The sequence below is a fragment of the Bombina bombina genome, chromosome 5 (genome assembly GCF_027579735.1).
Source record: "Bombina bombina isolate aBomBom1 chromosome 5, aBomBom1.pri, whole genome shotgun sequence".
Lineage (NCBI taxonomy): Eukaryota > Metazoa > Chordata > Amphibia > Anura > Bombinatoridae > Bombina > Bombina bombina.
The window spans coordinates 750,297,594-750,319,217 of NC_069503.1; the positions used below are offsets into that span (position 1 = coordinate 750,297,594).

At 37.7% G+C, this 21,624-nt stretch overlaps 1 protein-coding gene across 3 annotated transcripts in view; it reads left to right on the forward strand.

Moving 5' to 3' along the window:
• Positions 1–21,624, forward strand: part of CARMIL1 (capping protein regulator and myosin 1 linker 1) — a 668,567-nt gene that overhangs the window by 424,516 nt on the left and 222,427 nt on the right. For all 3 annotated transcript variants that reach the window (XM_053714815.1, XM_053714816.1, XM_053714817.1), the window contains exons 21-22: positions 4,134–4,306; positions 8,850–8,918. In XM_053714815.1, coding sequence (XP_053570790.1) covers positions 4,134–4,306; positions 8,850–8,918 — 242 coding nt within the window. The remainder of the gene's footprint in view (positions 1–4,133; positions 4,307–8,849; positions 8,919–21,624) is intronic.

Genomic DNA, 21,624 nt, shown 5'->3' on the forward strand with positions numbered 1-21,624 from the left:
TGGGATAGAAAAAACATTTGGCCTCTTGCAGGATAGATGTTATTGGCCAAAGATGAGAGAGTATGTAGAAGACTACATTCATAAATGTTTTAGATGTGTACAGAGGAAAACTCTTCCAACTCGAGCTGCCTCTATGGGTCATCTGAAAAGTGAAGGCCCCATGGATCTTGTTTGCATGGATTTTTTGTGCATTGAGCCAGATTCTCGTGGCATTGGAAATGTTCTTATTGTAACAGATCACTATACCCGTTATGCTCAAGCCTTCCCAACAAAGGACCAGAAGGCTAGTACAGTGGCTAGAGTTCTTTGGGAAAGGTTTTTCATTCATTATGGTCTTCCTAAGAAACTGCATTCTGATCAAGGTAGAGACTTTGAGAGTCGCCTCATTAAAGAAATGATGAATGTTTTGGGAATTAAGAAGACAAGAACTTCTCCCTATCATCCAGAAGGAGATGCTTTGCCTGAGAGGTTTAACAGAACTTTGCTAAATATGTTAGGGACCCTGCCAGAGTCTGAAAAGAGAACTTGGAGTCGTCAAGTAGAAGCACTAGTTCATGCCTACAACTGCACCCGACATGATTCCACAGGTTATTCACCATACTTCCTTATGTTTGGGAGAGAAGCGAGACTACCTATAGATCTCCAGTTAGGGGTGTCATCAGATGGAGTTTCTCATAAGAGTCACTATCAGTATGTCAGGCGATTGCAGGAGAGTTTACAAACAGCTTATAAGTTGGCTGAAGAAGCTACTGCTCGATTAAATGAGGCTAATAAACAACGATATGTCAAGAGAATAAAACATCAGGATTTGCAACCAGGAGCCCGTGTCCTTTTACGGAATTTAGGGATACCAGGCAAGCACAAGTTAGCTCCTAGATGGAGGAATAGTATCTATAGAATAGTCAGACAATTGCCAGGTCTTCCAGTTTTTCAGATAGCAGATGAAAATGGTGTTGTGAAGACATGGCATCGGAATCATTTGTTGCCTATACCTCAATTCCAGCATGATGTTGCATATCATGAGGACCAAGGCCCAAGCATGTCAATTAATAATGAATATAGTATCCCACATGAAGACTCAATTCAATTCAATTCAATCGGACCCTGAAATGAGATCTCCATTGCAAAGAGAGACCTATAATGATGAGCATGCCTCCTCTGTTGCCCCAACCTCTGAACCTGATATGCCATCCTTCCCTAATAGTCCTATACCAGATAGGGAATCTCCAAACCCTATACAGTATGATAGTAGAAGTCCCTATAGAGAGAAAAGACCAGCAAGAAAGAGACATCCCCCAAAGAAATTGACATATGATACACTAGGAAACCCTGGTTATAATGTTGAACCCTTGTTGCCTGCACTAACATCTGCTGTACGATGTGTTTTGAAAGATGTATACCCTAACCATAATTTGACTCATGATGAATATGTGATTTTGTTAGTAGACTTGCTAAAGAAAATGTATTGATGTGTTGCTCTTGTACCCCTTGCTGGGGACAGCAAGTTTTTTTTTTGGGGGGGGGGAGTATGTAAGGACCTTGCCCTTACCCAAGATGGCTGCTGTAATAGTTGTATTGAGGAAGAGAAATGCCATCTGGGAAGGGGGAGGAGTTGTTAGTGCTGAGGAGATTTCTTAGGTGTTAAGAGAAGTGTGGAGCTTTACACAGATTTTGAAATGGGGGAAGAAAGTTGCTGTTTCCAAGCTGAAATAAGTTATTCAGACTAATGCATGGATTCCAGAGACAGTTCAGACATTGCTACATGTGGCTGCTGCAGAACCTTTTATTTGTACAGTGAGTGTCAGCCATTATCTGCTGTTTTAAGATCTCCATAACTTTATGTTAACTAAATGCAAGAGAAAAGATATACTAGTCATATCTGATGTGCTGCAGAGTTGTTGTATATTAAAGAGATAACCCAGAGAATATTCTAGAAGTTATTCTGCCTAAACAGTTTGCATAAATACACTAAATGATTGCACAGCTGCATTACATAAGGAAGTAACTGAGTGTGATGTGCTGCAGAGTTGTTGTATATTAAAGAGATAACCCAGAGAATATTCTAGAAGTTATTCTGCCCAAACAGTTGCATAAATACACTAAATGGATTGCACAGCTGCATTACATAAGGAAGTAACTGAGTGTGATGTATATTAAAGAGATAACCCAGAGAATATCCTATAAGTTATTCTGCCTGAACAGTTTGCACAAATACACTGACTGGATTTATAAAGCTACATTACATAAGGGCATAACTGTGAGATTTCTGCAGCTGTTTGTAGTAAAAGAGTGACTGACTTTGCAGTATAAGGCAAGTGGATTGCTGAAATTCAGTAATAAGGTAGAGACTTATGTTACTCAGTATTTCTGAGGAGAAGTTTTCTTGAGCACTGCATCGATCACAAGCAGCGCTCTCTAGCTTCGTTCACAAGCAGCATGGGATAATTACCTCAACTAAATTCTATTTAGTATATGAAATTGCATTGTACAGCACCACCTCAAAGTATTTTACAGCAACAGTTATGTTATTATTTCATGCGCTCATGAAGGACTTCTGAGTTAAAAAAAAAGGTATACTGATGACATAAGAAGATATTGTGATTAATATTATTATTTGTATTTGTTTCACTGTATGTTATTGGTTAAACACTTTATAATAATCAAAGCAACATTTTATTTGAAGATTTATTGTGTGGTTATTACTTGTTTTCTTTTTGTACTAAAATCTTATAGGACCCCACACCCTATTATTCTAGGGTGTCCCCTATAGGTGGAGGCACTGCGTCATACAGGCATCCCTTATATACCTGATTTCAACCCCCCTCCTACACCCACTCTGCGGAGGCTTAGTTCTCATACACGAAACAGGTAGACAGCATTACACTATCACCCACCTCAGGGAAGGTCAGGAAAGGGTGTTACATATATATATAATGTCTGTGTGTTTGTATATAGATAGATACAACACATAAAAATATGGCATTCTCTTTCAAGCACACAGCTGATAGCAAAATGGAAGAATTAGTTACAGCATTTAGCTAAATGGTTTAAGCTCAGGACCACATCAAGGTCTCTTCCTCCCTAGGTCCCTAACCTACAGCAACACAATTTGATGTGGTCCTGAGCTTAACCCCTTTGGCTAAATGCTATAACTAACTCTTCCATTTTGGTGTTAATCAGCTAAGTACTTGCAAGAGAGTGTGATACCTTCTTTGTGTTGTGTTATTTTTGTTTTGTAATTTTCCCTATGGGCTTGCACCCAGATTGGTTTAGGGTTAACTGCCATGAGTTGCTTGGAGTTGTACATATGTCTGGGAGTTCTGGTGAGTACCCAGGGCTGTGAGTTTTGCAGTGACATTTAATATATAGGACGTATTTTGTATTATTGTGTGTTGTGCTTTAATAGCAATTTTGAGTAAGAGATTATGTAATATCAGCAGTTATGTCATTGTTGATGATGACGTCTTGAAGCAGGTGATGATTTGTATGATATCAAAACTGGTAACATTTATGATTTCATATATATATATTAGCAGTGAATTTAAATTTAAAATTAAATTGTGTAAGTTAATGTTCATTGCAATCAGGTTTTTATTTATCAAACTGTAAGGCCAGTTTCTTTTGACAAGCAATGAATATGAGTTTGACATAGCATTAGCTGTAATGTAATGACATGTTCAAAGAAGGAAGAGTAATTGTCTTTGTTGTCTTTGTATATTTGAAGCCGGTACTGTTCACTTTTCGTCTACCAGTAGTCATCAACGTACCTCTTTTGCTTTGAAATATTTCTGATATAACCATGAAGCTAAGAATGGCTACAGAATGTTGTATATTCTATTAAAAAGTAATCAGAAGAAAAATGTAATCTCCATTATGTTTTGGTACAAGTGCTTCAGCATTGGATAGAAAATATAAAACACATTAAAATGTTTCTACTAGTTATTTTTATAGCTTAAACAACTACTTTATTGAGAGACTATTTTTTTGTAAATTAAATAAACAAATATAGATTGTGTTTTTTGTGTTGCTGTAATAAAAGCCATCAGTCTGGGGGGGAAGCTACTATATTCCTAGTCCTGTGAATGGCATGTTATACAGGATGATAAACAATTTATTATTCATTCTTTTTCCAGCCTTTACAGTCATTGTCTCTGGCAGACTCTAAACTGAAGATGGATGTCACAATCATTATAAATGCTTTGGGGAGCAATACATCTCTGACCAAAGTAGATATCAGTGGAAATGGTATGGGAGATATGGGAGCCAAGATGCTGGCAAAAGCATTGCAAATAAACACCAAGTTAAGGTAAGGAAAACTAATACAGGGAAGTATTGAGGTTTTGTTCTGCCAGCGGGTTTATTACATGAACCCTCCAATTAGGAGATAGCATTTCAGGGTTTCTTGTGATCTTATATGCAGCGCTCTCTATATGTCAGCCTTTTTAGATGCCTTTTATAAATTGATTAATAATCTGAAAGATGTATACCCACATCAACTTTGCAGCAATTAATTGTTGCTATAACATTTCCAACCATTGTAAGGAAATGAACGGCATCTTTTTACATTGTTGCATTAAAAAGAGAGTATTTTAAAATGCATGCACTTTATCCTACATTAAAAAGGGATGTTCCTGTAGAATTATTTTTCAATTGTGTGGTATCCTAGTGTACGCTAATAGAGCAAAGAAAAATCTTTTCTACGGACTAATTGTGTACGAATATACATTCATTTTGAAATAATTTTAAACAATTTAAAGGTAACTTTTATAATGAAAATGTATTTTAACATTTGCTTTTTACTAAGAATGATATTTTTCTAAAACTGGTGTCTTTTTAAAGAGTGATGGAGTAAAAAATGAAATATTCATTATATAGACAGAATGTAGAATTAAAAAAAAAAATGTGTCCCCTTTCTATGATGACATAATGTATATAGATTATATCTTCATTAATGTTGTAAATATATGAACATTGCTTTGTTTGGATTACGCATGACTAGTTATAACCTCTTATTGCTTTATGCTTATATCCTATCAACTTACTTTGTTATTGTTTGGCCACATTCAAGTGAACAGTAAGTAAAACATACAGCACACAGTTACATAAAGCTATATGTAATTTGAAATCAGTGTCTATATGTTTAAAATGACATAAGAATTAAATATTATTGGGATCATAACTCTGAACATTACAATGCATGCTTATTGCATCACTGAAATAAAAAAATATGTTTTGGGTCTTTTTAACCCTTTCACTGCTAAGCCTTTTTTTACACCACAGCGCTGAGGCAATTTTGAACTTTTTTTGCTACCTACATTTAAAACCTAGTTGTAAGTAAAATTTCAGGTAGAGACCACACAAATTATATACTATTTTTTTTTTAAGCAGGCCCAGCAGATTCACAATATACCATTTTTATATTTCATGCATAGTTGCCAACATTTGAAAAAAAGTTCCAGGGACACTTTGCAGCATGCAGCACAGCCACTCCCTTTTATAGTTGGTTAGCTCCACCCACTCAGATTGACCCCCAAAAACAAGCACATTAAATACTAGTAGAATAATTTAGCCATACTGATTGCTCAAAGTGATAGGATAGTCAAATTTAACAGTGATTCAGATAGAGTATGTAATATTTATATTCACTTCTGCTAAGAAATTTAGTTTGTACTTTTGGGTACCTTTGTTAAAAAGAATATGTACCAAGCCTTAGCAGCAGCAATGCACTACTGGTGATTGGTGGCTATGCACATTTGTCATTGGCACACCAGATATGTTCAGCTAGCTCCCAGCAGTGCACTGCTGCACAGAATATGACTGTATTTATGTGTTTAATCCCTTTGCATGGTTTAAACAAATAGTATATGCAAGCAACAGTGCAATAATAAATGTGCTAACATATTAGAGCATTTTCTTTTTACACTGTTACAGCCCTTTAATGCAGTTTTTTTTGTAATTAGATTCCAATACGCTAGACGTTTGACCAAGATAGCATTTTAACCTGAACCTTAAAAATACTAGATATGAGCCAGATTACTAGTGGCATGTTGTTTAGTGCTTTTGCTTGAGCATCAACGGTAAAGATTTTGCGCATGCGGTTGTGCTCGTATTACAAGTTAAAAGTAAAACGTTTATGCATGAGCAAAACTCAACACTCACCAACTTCAGGACTTCAGATATTGTGATCTTGCTAACTTATTCTCCCCATTGAATTTAATGGAGAGCGCAGAAGAGAAAAACCTAAGACTTATTGCTCCCGCCCTAAACCAACAGGGGTTATTAGTATTTCACATTCTAATGTTCTCCACATACAGGAATTATTTTTTTTTTTTTAAATAAATCACTCTCTCTCCATATAGCCATATTTTCTATGTATTTTTTATAATATTTTAGTGCATCTTTAATACTTTTTACATTATTATTTTTTAATATTTTATATTTAATAAATGCATAATGCACCATAATATAACTAATTCAAGTTAGTGCACACAAAGAATTAGTGTACTGCTGTCAGACTTATTTGTGCAAACCTGACAGGAGTGCACTAATTCTTCATTTACACTATCTCAACATGAATTATATTAAGGTTTGTTGTATGTATGTATTAAATATAAAATATTGAAAAATATTAATAATTAATGTAAACAATTATTTTAGATGTACTAAAATATTCTAAAAAATACATAGAATATATATGTATTTTACAGTAACTATATTTATTCATAATTATTAGTATTTTTTCAACATTTTCTATTTAATATTTACATCACACTTTATTCACACCTTTGCATTCAAATACATGGCCATATATCATATACATTTAAACCCTCATAAAAAAGTTTATATTAATATTTATATGAATAACTTTTATCATATTGTTTATATGAGCATAGCTGTTTATTTTAATGTATTTATGTTGTGTTTGGTGTAACTTTTACTTTATCCCTAACAATTTACTCGAGGTCTTCAGTAGGGCTAATCTGACAAATGTTGAAATTGATTGCACTCATGCAAACATGTTTACGTGTGTAAATTAACTTACCCGCAATATTTCAATATTGCGTGCATGCTAACGTTAGTGTGACACTTGTAATCTAGGCCCGTGTTGGTAAAATTCAGGCGCATGACGAGGACTCCTCATCATTCTTATCAAAGCAGTTAAGTGACATATAGGCATCAGATTAAACACACAATAACAAAAAAAAATAGGGACACAAAAAAATCAATAATACAACTTCATGATTCAGATAGAGCATGCGATTTTAACAGCTTTCCATTTTAATTCTTATCAGATTTATCTTTTGCTAAAGAGCATACCTAGGTAGACCCATGAACATGCACATATCCTGAGCACTATATTTCAGCAGTGGCTGTACTTATTTGGTTGTATTTTTTTTAACAATGTCATACATTGTTGAGCACCAGAGGGAGTAGTCTTTGCAACAATGTATAATATTGTTGCAAATACTACTGACATATAGTGCTTAGGACTCGCACACATTCCTGAGGATACCTAGGAATGCTCTTCAATAAAGGATACATCGAGTCCAAGGTAAATTCAATAATTAAAGCAAATTAAAACGTTGTATAAAATGTCATGCTCTATCTGAATCATGAAAGCTTAATTTTACTTTTTATGTCCCTTAAAAATAATTTTATTGTTTTGTTCAAAATCACTTTTCAATTAACAGATTTCTATTTTGGTGCAATGTAACAATATCTTGGTGCAGAAAATAATAATTATTGGGAAATATGTTTGAAGGAACAAAGGCCTTTTACAAACACAGAAGTACGAGGCAGAAGAAGGGATGGGATCAGATACAGACAGAAACTCCTGACATTTGGCATGAGGGGTTTTCAGCATAAGATGCTCTTTTTCCCAGCATCCTTTTCACTGTTATTTCAAGTTATTTCAAATGATGAAGCATAACGATGGCAATAATTTAGCTCTATCTCTCATCATAAGCATAACAAATCATTCAGATTTTCAGGTAATACTTTCTAGACACTGTTTTTCAAATCCCATTTGTCAGTGTCCATTTTTTTATGCTTATTAGAATTTCTCAAAGTGGATGATTTCCCTGAAGACTAAATGTTGTTGAGGAAGCTAATTGCTGATGTGTTCTGGAGGGCAAGCAGAGCGACCTACAAACTTTGTCTAACTTTACTTAATTTACTTTCTGGCAGGTTTTACATGACTGTATACATGGAGTAACGTAACCACTATTTTATGATTACATTAAAGCATTAAAGGGACACTGTAGTCTAAATTTTCTTTCAGATGGATGACAGAAAACCTTGAGTACAGTGTTTCTTTATGTGGTAATTATATAGCTGATTTCCTTTTCTCTATTTTACTACGCTAAACAGGTCTCATGACTTACTGTATATTCATTATGTAACGCTACATACTATAAGACACTGGTCATAGACCGTTATTGCAAGTTACAAATAATATGCTATATCAAACAGCTGTTTATGTTTAACCTGGTGACTGTAGTAATTTGATTGTCTAAATTTATTTTTTTCTGGTTGTTTGTGAACATCTTGTATGGTTATAATGAACGTGTTCAGTTTTCTTTGAAAATAAGAATTAACATATTGCAGTTTTTCCCAAGTCTCGTCATTGAGCACTAATTGTCATGATAATTCTGTGCCGCATATTCTTCAGCAGTCTCATTATAAAAATGCATGAACTCAAAGGCTTTTATGTACATTGTGTTTAAGATATGGCAAATGATTCATCTTTTTAATTTGTTGGAAACCATTTTTATAAAGCCTTTATCTGAAAAACACGGTTTATAAAAAAAAAATTCTCATCTTTTTTTCCGGTTTTGTGATTATGACAGAACAGTGATTTGGGACAAGAACAATATTACAGCCCAGGGATTCCAAGATATAGCAGTTGCTCTAGAAAAGTAAGTTTGATTATTGTGTATGGCATGTAGAGACACACACACATATTTTTTTATTTATATATATATATATATATATATATATATATATATATATATATATATATATATATATATATATCTTCAAAGTAAGAAGAGGCACTCACATGTCTTAATGAACATAATTTTATTATTCTTTCATCAATAAATTTCTAGCGGTAGATCACAGGATATGTTCACGCCGCTGAACATATCCTGTGACCTACCACTAGAAAACAGTCTTGAATTATGTTCATTAAGACCTGTGAGTGCCTCTTCTTACTTTGAAGTTTCTACTTATCTACCATAGAGAGCACCCAGGTACTTTACCTAAACAGTGAGTGCTGGGAACCCAGAACTACACACATTTATTTATATATATATATATATATATATATATATATATATATATATATATATATATATATATATATATATGTGTATATATGTGTATGTATGTATATATATATATATATATACACATACACATGTTTATGTTTATATATATATATATATATTATATATATACAGGTGGCCCTCGTTTTACAACGGTTCAATTTACACCGTTTCAGAATAACAACCTTTTTTCCAGTCATGTGACTGCTATTGAAAAGCATTGAGAAGCAGTGCATTTATTAAAATAGTCAGTAGGTGGAGCTGTCCGCTTGTGTTGCAGCAAAGCCAAGCAAGCTGAAATTAATCAGTTTAACCAGACCTGAGCTATCAAGCAGATTTCAAAGGAACAAGATCTTCCTGTCTATAAATCAGTTCAGATTGGAATGCATAGAAAGAACTGTTTGCAGAAAAATGCAAGTGACGTCTGTGTTGTGTGATTATTTTATTAGGTTTATAATGCTGTTTAGCAAATGTGTTTATTAATTTAACTTAGTTTAATTATATATTCTGTGTTGTGTGATTATTTTATTAGGTTTATAATGCTGTTTAGCATTTAAAGTCTTCATTTCAAAGCTTTAAAAATAAAGTATTAGGTGTTATTTATGACAATTTTGAGAGGGGCCTGGAACCTATCTCCCTCACTTCTCATTGACTTACATTATAAACTGGGTTTCAATTTACAACGGTTTCGATTTACAACCATTCCTTCTGGAACCTAACCCCGGTGTAAACTGAGGGCTACCTGTATATATATAAAACATAATTTATGTAAGAACTTACCTGATAAATTAATTTATTTCATATTGGCAAGAGTCCATGACGTAGTGACGTATGGGATATACAATCCTATCAGGAGGGGCAAAGTTTCCCAAACCTCAAAATGCCTATAAATACACCCCCCCCCCACCACACCCACAACTCAGTTTAACGAATAGCCAAGTAGTGAGGTGATAAAAATAAGGAGTAAAAAAGCATACAAAAAGAGCAACTGGAAATATAATTGTGCTTTTATACAAAAAATCATAACCACCATAAAAAAGGGTGGGTCTCATGGACTCTTGCCAATATGAAAGAAATTAATTTATCAGGTAAGTTCTTACATAAATTATGTTTTCTTTCATGTAATTGGTAAGAGTCCATGAGCTAGTGATGTATGGGATAGAAATAGTCCACAGAAGAGTCACTAAAGAGGGAGGGATAAAATAACAACAGTTATTTCCGCTGAGAAAATTAAATCCAAACAAAACAAAAAAATAAGTCTTTCTTAAAAATTTCAAGAAAAAAACTTAAATCATAAGCAGAAGAATCAAACTGAGACAGCTACCTGAAGAACCTTTCTACCAAAGACTGCTTCTGAAGAAGCAAATACATCAAAATGGTAAAATTTAATAAATATATGCAAAGAAGACCAAGTTGTTGCTTTGCAAACCTGATCAACTGAAGCTTCATTCTTAAAAGCCAAAGAAGTGTCAACTGATCTAGTAGAATGAGCTGTAATTCTCTGAGATGGAGACTGCCCCAGCTCCAAATAAGCATTGTGAATCAAAAGCTTTAACCAAGATGCCAAAGAAATGAGAGAGGCTTTCTGACCTTTCCTGGAACCAGAAAAAACAACAGACTAGAAGTCTTTATTAAATCCTTAGTAGCTTCGACATAGTATTTCAAAGCTCTTACAACAACCAAAGAATGTAAAGATCTTTCAAGAGCATTCTTAGGATTATGACACAAAGAAGGAACAACAATTTCTCTACCAATGTTGTTAGAATTCACAACCTTAGGAAGAAATTTAAACAAAGTCAGCAAAACAGCTTTATCTTGATGGAAAATCAGAAAAGAAGACTAGCAAGAGAGAGCAGACAATTTAGAAACTCTTCTAAAAGAAGAGATAGCCAAAAGGAACAACACTTTCCAAGAAAGTAGTTTAATATCCAAATAATGCATAGACTCAAAAGGAGGAGCCTGCAAAGTCTTCAAAACCAAATTAAGACTCCAAGGAGGAGAGATTTATTTAATAACAGGCTTGATACGAAACAAATTCAAAAAAGTGGAAAACAGCACACCTAAATCTTCTCTTGTGGGGCACGGAGCAACAGACTTGCCGAGTCCTCAGCACAATCACAAATTTAAAAAAACTCCAGCCACCATGATAGTTAAAAGACCTTTATTTTCTTATCCTGGGTCCCAACATACAACGTTTCAAGCCAATATGGCTCTTAGTCATGTACTAAGAGCCATATTGGCTTGAAACATTGTATGTTGGGACCCAGGATAAGAAAATAAAGGTCTTTTAACTATCATGGTGGCTGGAGTTTTTTTAAATTTGTGATTGATACGAAACAAAGCCTGAACAAAACAGTGAATATCAGGAAGTTTAGCAATCTTTCTATGAAATGAAACAGAAAGAGCAGAGATTTGTCCCTTTAAAGTACTTGCAGACAAACCATCCTGAAGAAACTGTAAAATTCTAGGAATTCTAAAAGAATGCCAAGAGATTTTATAAGAACACCATGAAATATAGGTTTTCCAAACCCAATAATAAATCTTTCTTGAAACAGGCTTACAAGCCTGTTGCATAGTATTAATCACTGAGTCAGAGAAACCTCTATGACTAAGCACTAAGCGTTCAATTTCCATACCTTCAAATTTAGCGATTTGAGATCCTGATGGAAAAACGGCCCTTGAGACAGAAGGTCTGGCCTTAAAGGAAGTGACCAAGGTTGGCAACTGGACATCCGGACAAGATCCACATACCAAAACCTGTGAGGCCATGCTGGTGCTATCAGAAACACATGCGATTGTTCCATTATAATCTTGGAGATCACTCTTGGAAGAAGAACTAGAGGAGGAAAAATATAAGCAAGTTGGTAAGACCAAGGAACTGCTAACGTATCTACCATCTCCGCCTGAGGATCCCTGTACCTGGAAAGGTACCTGGGAAGCTTTTTGTTTAGATGGGAAGCCATCAAATCTATTTTGAGAAGACCCCACATCTGTACAATCTGACAAAATACATCTGGATGGAGAGAATGACGGCTGAGATAATCCACTTCCCAATTGTCTACACCTGGGATATGTATTGCAGAAATTAGACAGAAGTTGGATTCTGCCGAAGAAAGTATCCAACATACTTCTTTCATTGCTAAAGGACTGCGAGTCCCACCCTGATGATTGATATATGCCACAGCTGTGATATTGTCTGTCTGAAAACGAATGAATGATTCTCTCTTTAATAGAGGCCAAGACTGAAGAGCCCTGAAAATAGCACAGAGTTCTAAAATATTGATTGGTAACCTCGCCTCTTGAGGATTCCAAACTCCTTGTGCTGTCAGAGACGTCCAGACAGCTCCCTAACCTGTGAGACTTGCATCTGTTGAAATCACAGTCCAGGAAGGATGAACAAAAGAGGCCCCTTGAATAATTCGATGATGGTCTAACCACCAAGTCAGAGAGAGTTGAGTGTTGGGATTTAAGAATATCAATTGTGATATCCGAGTATAATCCCTGCATCATTGATTCAGCATGCAAAGCTGCAGAGGTTTCATATGAAAACGAGCAAAGGGGATCGCGTCCAATGCTGCAGTCATGAGACCTAAAACTTCCATGCACATAGCCACTGAATGATCGAGACTGAAGGTTTAGACAGGTTGAAACCAACTTCAAATGTCTCTTGTCTGTTAAAGACAGAGTCATGGGCACTGAATCTATCTGGAAACCTAAAAAGGTGACCCTTGTCTGAGGAATCAAGAAACTCTTTGGTAAATTGTTCCTCCAATCATGTCTTTGACGAAACAACACAAGTTGATTTGTGTGAGATTCTGCTAAATGAAATGATTGAGCCAGTACCAAGATATCGTCCAAATAAGGAAACCCCGCAATACTCTGCTCTCTGATTACAAATAGAAGGGCACCAAGAACCTTCGAAAAGATTCTTGGAGCTGTCGCTAGGCCAAATGGAAGAGCAACAAATTGGTAATGCTTGTCTAGAAAAGAAAAGAAACCGATAGTGGTCTGGATGAATCGGAATGTGAAGATATGCATCCTGTAAGTCTATTGAGGACATGTAATGACCTTGCTGAACAAAAGGCAGAATAGTCCTTATAGTCACCATCTTGAAAGTTGGGACCCTTACAAATTGATTCAAAAACTTCAGATCCAGAACTGGTCTGAATGAATTTTCCTTCTTCTGGACAATGAAAAGATTTGAATAAAAACCCAGACTGTGTTCCAGAAGTGGAACTGGTACAATTACCCCTGAAAGCTCCAGATCTGAAACACACTTCAGAAAGGCCTGAGCTTTCACAGGATTTGTTGGAACGTAAGAGAGAAAAAAATCTTCTCACAAGGGGGTCTTATTCTGAAACCTATTCGATACCCCTGAGAGACAATATTCTGAATCCAATGATTCAGAATGGAACGTCTTGAAATAATTTCAATCTGCCCCCCACCAGTAGAACTGGATTGAGGGCTGCACCTTCATGCAGTCTTGGTGGCTGGCTTTGGTTTCTTATAAGGCTTGAATTTATTCCAACTCGAAGATGGCTTCCAATTGGAGCCAGAGTCCTTAGGGGAAGGAGTGATTTTCTGTTCTCTATTCTGATGAAAGGAACGAAACCGATTAGAAGTTTTAGATTTACCCTTAGACTTTTTATCTTGGGGCAAAAAAAACTCCCTTCCCCCCGTAATAGTGGAAATAAGAGAATCCAACTGGGAACCAAATAAATTATTACCCTGGAATGATAGAGATAGTAACTTAGATTTAGATACCATGTCAGCATTCCATGATTTGAGTCATAAAGCTCTTCTAGCTAAAATAGCCAAAGACATAGATTTAACATCAATCTTGATGATATCAAAAATAGCATCACAGATAAAATGATTAGCATGTTGAAGCAAACGAACAATGCTACTCGAATCTTTTTCCCGTTGTGCTAAGCTATCCAACCAAAAAGTTGATGCAGCCACAACATCAGCCATTGAAATGGCAGGTCTGAGAATATAGCCAGAATGTAAATAGGTTTCCTTAGATCAGAATCAATTTTCCTATCTAAAGGATCCTTAAAAGAAGTACTATCTTCCATAGGAATAGTAGTACGCTTGGCAAGAGTAGAAATAGCCCCATCAACCTTGGGACTTTTTCCCAAAACTCTAATTTAGCCACTGGCAAAGGATCCATCTTCAATGTTTAAAAAGTTGTAACAAAAAAAGTACCAGGCTTAGATTATTCCTTAGCAATCACATCAGAAATAGCATCAGGAACAGGGAAACCTCAGGAGTAATCACAGGAGGTTTATAGACAGAATTTAAACGTTTACTGGATTTGTTATCAAGAGGACCAGACTCCTCAATATCCAAAGTTATCAACACTTCTTTCTTCTGTTATGTGTGATCAGTCCACGGGTCATCATTACTTCTGGGATATAACTCCTCCCCAACAGGAAATGCAAGAGGATTCACCCAGCAGAGCTGCATATAGCTCCTCCCCTCTACGTCAGTCCCAGTCATTCTCTTGCACCCAACGACTAGATAGGATGTGTGAGAGGACTATGGTGATTATACTTAGTTTTTATGACTTCAATCAAAAGTTTGTTATTTTACAATAGCACCGGAGCGTGTTATTACTTCTCTGGCAGAGTTTGAGGAAGAATCTACCAGAGTTTTTTACTATGATTTTAACCGGAGTAGTTAAGATCATATTGCTGTTCTCGGCCATCTGAGGGAGGTAAAAGCTTCAGATCAGGGGACAGCGGGCAGATGAATCTGCATTGAGGTATGTAGCAGTTTTTATTTTCTGAATGGAATTGATGAGAAAATCCTGCCATACCGTTATAATGACATGTATGTATACACTTCAGTATTCTGGGGATGGTATTTCACCGGAACTACTCTGTTAAAAGTCACTAATCCTTTTAATAAGTATTTATCATGTTAAACGTTTTTGCTGGAATGTAGAATCGTTTACATTTCTGAGGTACTGAGTGAATAAATATTTGGGCATTATTTTCCACTTGGCAGTTGTTTGGTTTTAATTGTGACAGTTTCGTTTCTCTTCACTGCTGTGAGTGAGGGAGGGGCCGTTTTTGGCGCTCTTTGCTACGCATCAAAAATTTCCAGTCAGTTACTCTTATATTTCCTGCATGATCCGGTTCATCTCCGACAGATCTCAGGGGTCTTCAAACTTCTTTAGAGGGAGGTAGATTCTCTCAGCAGAGCTGTGAGAATTTTATATTGACTGTGAATAAAAACGTTGCTCTGTAATTTTTATGTCAAATTTAATTATTGTTATTTTACTATGGGAACAAACCTTTGCTAAAAGTTGTGTTGTTTTAAAGTTTGATGCTATAACTTTTTTTTTTTTTTTCAGTTCATTATTTCAACTGTCATTTAATCGTTTAGTACCTCTTTGAGGCACAGTACGTTTTTGCTAAAAAAGATTATAACCAAGTTGCAAGTTTATTGCTAGTGTGTTAAACATGTCTGACTCAGAGGAAGATATCTGTGTCATTTGTTCCAATGCCAAGGTGGAGCCCAATAGAAATTTATGTACTAACTGTATTGATGCTACTTTAAATAAAAGTCAATCTGTACAATTTGAACAAATTTCACCAAACAGCGAGGGGAGAGTTATGCCGACTAACTCGCCTCACGCGGCAGTACCTGCATCTCCCGCCCGGGAGGTGCGTGATATTATGGCGCCTTGTACATCTGGGCGGCCATTACAGATAACATTACAAGATATGGCTACTGTTATGACTGAAGTTTTGTCTAAATTACCAGAACTAAGAGGCAAGCGTGATCACTCTGGGGTGAGAACAGAGTGCGCTGACAATACTAGGGCCATGTCTGATACTGCGTCACAGCTTGCAGAGCATGAGGACGGAGAGCTTCATTCTGTGGGTGACGGTTCTGATCCAAACAGATTGGATTCAGATATTTCAAATTTTAAATTTAAATTGGAGAACCTCCGTGTATTACTAGGGGAGGTTTTAGCAGCTCTCAATGATTGTAACACCGTTGCAATACCAGAGAAACTGTGTAGGTTGGATAAATACTTTGCGGTACCGGCGAGTACTGACGTTTTTCCTATACCTAAGAGACTAACTGAAATTGTTACTAAGGAGTGGGATAGACCCGGTGTGCCGTTCTCACCCCCTCCAATATTTAGAAAGATGTTTCCAATAGACGCCACCACTCGGGACTTATGGCAAACGGTCCCTAAGGTGGAGGGAGCAGTTTCTACTTTAGCTAAGCGTACCACTATCCCGGTGGAGGATAGCTGTGCTTTTTCAGATCCAATGGATAAAAAATTAGAGGGTTACCTTAAGAAAATGTTTGTTCAACAAGGTTTTATATTGCAACCCCTTGCATGTATCGCGCCGATTACGGCTGCGGCAGCATTTTGGATTGATTCTCTGGAAGAGAACCTTAGTTCATCTACGCTAGACGACATTACGGACAGGCTTAGAGTCCTTAAACTAGCTAATTCATTCATTTCGGAGGCCGTAGTACATTTAACCAAACTTACGGCTAAGAACTCAGGATTCGCCATCCAGGCACGTAGGGCGCTGTGGCTAAAATCCTGGTCAGCTGATGTTACTTCTAAGTCCAAATTACTTAATATACCTTTCAAGGGGCAGTCTTTATTTGGGCCCGGTTTGAAAGAAATTATCGCTGACATTACAGGAGGTAAGGGCCACGCCCTACCTCAAGACAAAGCCAAAGCTAAGGCTAGACAGTCTAATTTTCGTCCCTTTCGGAATTTCAAAACAGGAGCAGCATCAACCTCCACTGCACCAAAACAGGAGGGAGCTGTTGCTCGTTACAGGCAAGGCTGGAAGCCTAACCAGTCCTGGAACAAGGGCAAGCAGGCCAGGAAACCTGCTGCTGCCCCAAAGACAGCATGAACCGAGAGCCCCCGATCCGGGACCGGATCTAGTGGGGGGCAGACTTTCTCTCTTCGCCCAGGCCTGGGCAAGAGATGTTCAGGATCCCTGGGCGCTAGAGATCATATCTCAGGGATACCTTCTAGACTTCAAATTATCTCCCCCAAGAGGGAGATTTCATCTGTCAAGGTTGTCAACAAACCAGATAAAGAAAGAAGCGTTTCTACGCTGTGTACAAGATCTGTTATTAATGGGAGTGATCCATCCGGTTCCGCGGTCGGAACAAGGACAAGGGTTCTACTCAAACCTGTTTGTGGTTCCCAAAAAAGAGGGAACTTTCAGGCCAATCTTAGATTTAAAGATTCTAAACAAATTCCTAAGAGTTCCATCGTTCAAAATGGAAACTATTCGGACAATCTTACCCATGATCCAAAAGGGTCAGTACATGACCACAGTGGATTTAAAAGATGCTTACCTTCACATACCGATTCACAAAGATCATCACCGGTATCTACGGTTTGCCTTCCTAGACAGGCACTACCAGTTTGTAGCTCTTCCATTCGGATTGGCTACGGCTCCAAGAATCTTCACAAAGGTTCTGGGTGCCCTTCTGGCGGTACTAAGACCGCGAGGGATTTCGGTAGCTCCGTACCTAGATGACATTCTAATACAAGCTTCAAGCTTTCAAACTGCCAAGTCTCATACAGAGTTAGTTCTGGCATTTCTAAGGTCGCATGGATGGAAAGTGAACGAAAAGAAGAGTTCTCTTTTTCCTCTCACAAGAGTTCCATTCTTGGGGACTCTTATAGATTCTGTAGAAATGAAGATTTACCTGACAGAAGACAGGTTAACAAAGCTTCAAAATGCATGCCGTGTCCTTCATTCCATTCAACACCCGTCAGTAGCTCAATGCATGGAGGTGATCGGCTTAATGGTAGCGGCAATGGACATAGTACCTTTTGCACGCCTACACCTCAGACCGCTGCAATTGTGCATGCTAAGTCAGTGGAATGGGGATTACTCAGATTTGTCCCCTACTCTGAATCTGAATCAAGAGACCAGAAATTCTCTTCTATGGTGGCTTTATCGGCCACACCTGTCCAGGGGGATGCCATTCAGCAGGCCAGACTGGACAATTGTAACAACAGACGCCAGCCTACTAGGTTGGGGCGCTGTCTGGAATTCTCTGAAGGCTCAGGGACTATGGAATCAGGAGGAGAGTCTCCTTCCAATAAACATTCTGGAATTGAGAGCAGTTCTCAATGCCCTTCTGGCTTGGCCCCAATTAACAACTCGGGGGTTCATCAGGTTTCAGTCGGACAACATCACGACTGTAGCTTACATCAACCATCAGGGAGGGACAAGAAGCTCCCTAGCAATGATGGAAGTATCAAAGATAATTCGCTGGGCAGAGTCTCACTCTTGCCACCTGTCAGCAATCCACATCCCGGGAGTGGAGAACTGGGAGGCGGATTTCTTGAGTCGCCAGACTTTTCATCCGGGGGAGTGGGAACTTCATCCGGAGGTCTTTGCCCAAATACTTCGACGTTGGGGCAAACCAGAGATAGATCTCATGGCGTCTCGCCAGAACGCCAAACTTCCTCACTACGGGTCCAGATCCAGGGATCCGGGAGCGGTTCTGATAGATGCTTTGACAGCACCTTGGAACTTCGGGATGGCTTATGTGTTTCCACCCTTCCCGCTGCTTCCTCGATTGATTGCCAAAATCAAACAGGAGAGAGCATCAGTGATTCTAATAGCGCCTGCATGGCCACGCAGGACTTGGTATGCAGATCTAGTGGACATGTCATCCTGTCCGCCTTGGTCTCTACCTCTAAGACAGGACCTTCTGATACAGGGTCCATTCAAACATCAAAATCTAACTTCTCTGAAGCTGACTGCTTGGAAATTGAACGCTTGATTTTATCAAAACGTGGTTTTTCTGAGTCGGTTATTGATACCCTGATACAGGCTAGGAAGCCTGTTACCAGAAAGATTTACCATAAAATATGGCGTAAATACCTATACTGGTGCGAATCCAAACGTTACTCCTGGAGTAAGGTTAGGATCCCTAGGATATTGTCCTTTCTACAAGAAGGTTTAGAAAAGGGTTTATCAGCTAGTTCATTAAAGGGACAGATTTCAGCTCTGTCCATCTTGTTACACAGGCGTCTGTCAGAAAATCCAGACGTCCAGGCCTTTTGTCAGGCTTTAGCTAGGATCAAGCCTGTGTTTAAAGCTGTTGCTCCGCCATGGAGTTTAAACTTAGTTCTTAACGTTTTACAGGGTGTTCCGTTTGAACCCCTTCATTCCATTGATATAAAATTGTTATCTTGGAAAGTTCTGTTTTTAATGGCTATTTCCTCGGCTCGAAGAGTCTCTGAGTTATCAGCCTTACATTGTGATTCTCCTTATCTGATTTTTCACTCAGACAAGGTAGTTCTGCGTACTAAACCTGGGTTCTTACCTAAGGTAGTCACTAACAGGAATATCAATCAAGAGATTGTTGTTCCATCCTTGTGTCCAAATCCTTCTTCAAAGAAGGAACGTCTTCTACACAATCTGGATGTAGTTCGTGCCCTCAAGTTCTACTTGCAGGCAACTAAAGATTTTCGCCAAACTTCTTCCCTGTTTGTCGTTTATTCTGGACAGAGGAGAGGTCAAAAAGCTTCTGCTACCTCTCTCTCTTTTTGGCTTCGTAGCATAATACGTTTAGCCTATGAGACTGCTGGACAGCAGCCTCCTGAAAGAATTACAGCTCACTCCACTAGAGCTGTGGCTTCCACTTGGGCCTTTAAGAATGAGGCCTCTGTTGAACAGATTTGCAAGGCTGCAACTTGGTCTTCGCTTCATACTTTTTCCAAATTTTACAAATTTGACACTTTTGCTTCTTCGGAGGCTATTTTTGGGAGAAAGGTTCTTCAGGCAGTGGTTCCTTCTGTATAATGAGCCTGCCTATCCCTCCCGTCATCCGTGTACTTTTGCTTTGGTATTGGTATCCCAGAAGTAATGATGACCCGTGGACTGATCACACATAACAGAAGAAAACATAATTTATGCTTACCTGATAAATTCCTTTCTTCTGTTGTGTGATCAGTCCACGGCCCGCCCTGTTTTAAGACAGGTAAATATCTTTTAAATTATACTCCAGTCACCACTTCACCCTTGGTTACTCCTTTCTCGTTGATTCTTGGTCGAATGACTGGGACTGACGTAGAGGGGAGGAGCTATATGCAGCTCTGCTGGGTGAATCCTCTTGCATTTCCTGTTGGGGAGGAGTTATATCCCAGAAGTAATGATGACCCGTGGACTGATCACACAACAGAAGAAAGGAATTTATCAGGTAAGCATAAATTATGTTTTTAACAAAGAACGAATATACTCAATCTTAAAAAGATAAGTTGATTTATCAATGTCAATGTCTGAAGTAGGATCGTCTGAGTCAGGGAGATCCTCATCAGAGGTATATATATCAGTATGTTGTCGGTCATTACAAATTTTATCAGTATTATGAGAGGTTTTAAAAGACCTTTTACATTTATTAGAAGGCGGAATAGCAGACATAGCCTTCTGTATTGCATCAGCAATATACTTTTTCATATCAACAGGGATATCATGTACATTAGATGTTGAGGGAACAACAGATATTGTACTAGCACTAATAGAAACTTTTTCGGCATGCAAAAGCTTATCATGACAACTGTTAAATACTACAGCTGGAGATATAACCTCCACTAGCTTACAACAGATACACTTGGCTTTGGTAGAACTGTGTTCATGCAGCATGGTCCCTACAGCAGCTTCTGAGACAGGATCAGATTGAGACATCTTGTAAAATGTAAAAGAAAAAAAATTTAAACAAAAATATCTTATTTCCACATATAGCATTTTCAGGAATGGGAAAAAAATGCAAATGCTAAAATTGGCAAAAAAGCAAATAGCATAGCCCTCTGAGCATAAAGATAGCAAGGAGCATATAGGAAGTGAGGTAAAGTAAAACTAAATTTTTTGGCGCCAAGTATGACGCACAACACAAAAGGAAGTATAACATTTTTTTTTGGCACAACAAACATCCGGAAACGACACAACTTGCGTAATAACAGACACAACTTCGCGCCAAACAACCTGGCGTCAACTAAGACGCAGGAAATAACGAACTTGCGTCATCATAGACGCACATTCGCGCAAAAAAATTATCTCGCCAAGAATGACGCAATAAATAACAGCATTTTGCGCCCTCGCAAGGCTAATTTGCATGCAAGTTTTAAAAGAAAAACAAGTCAAATTGGAAAAGAGGCTATACCCCAGGTAAAAAAAACTTCCTAAAACATGATTCCCATACTGAAACTGCCAGACTGCAAAGGGAAATGCACATAGACCTGACTCATGGCAAATATACGTAAATACATATATTT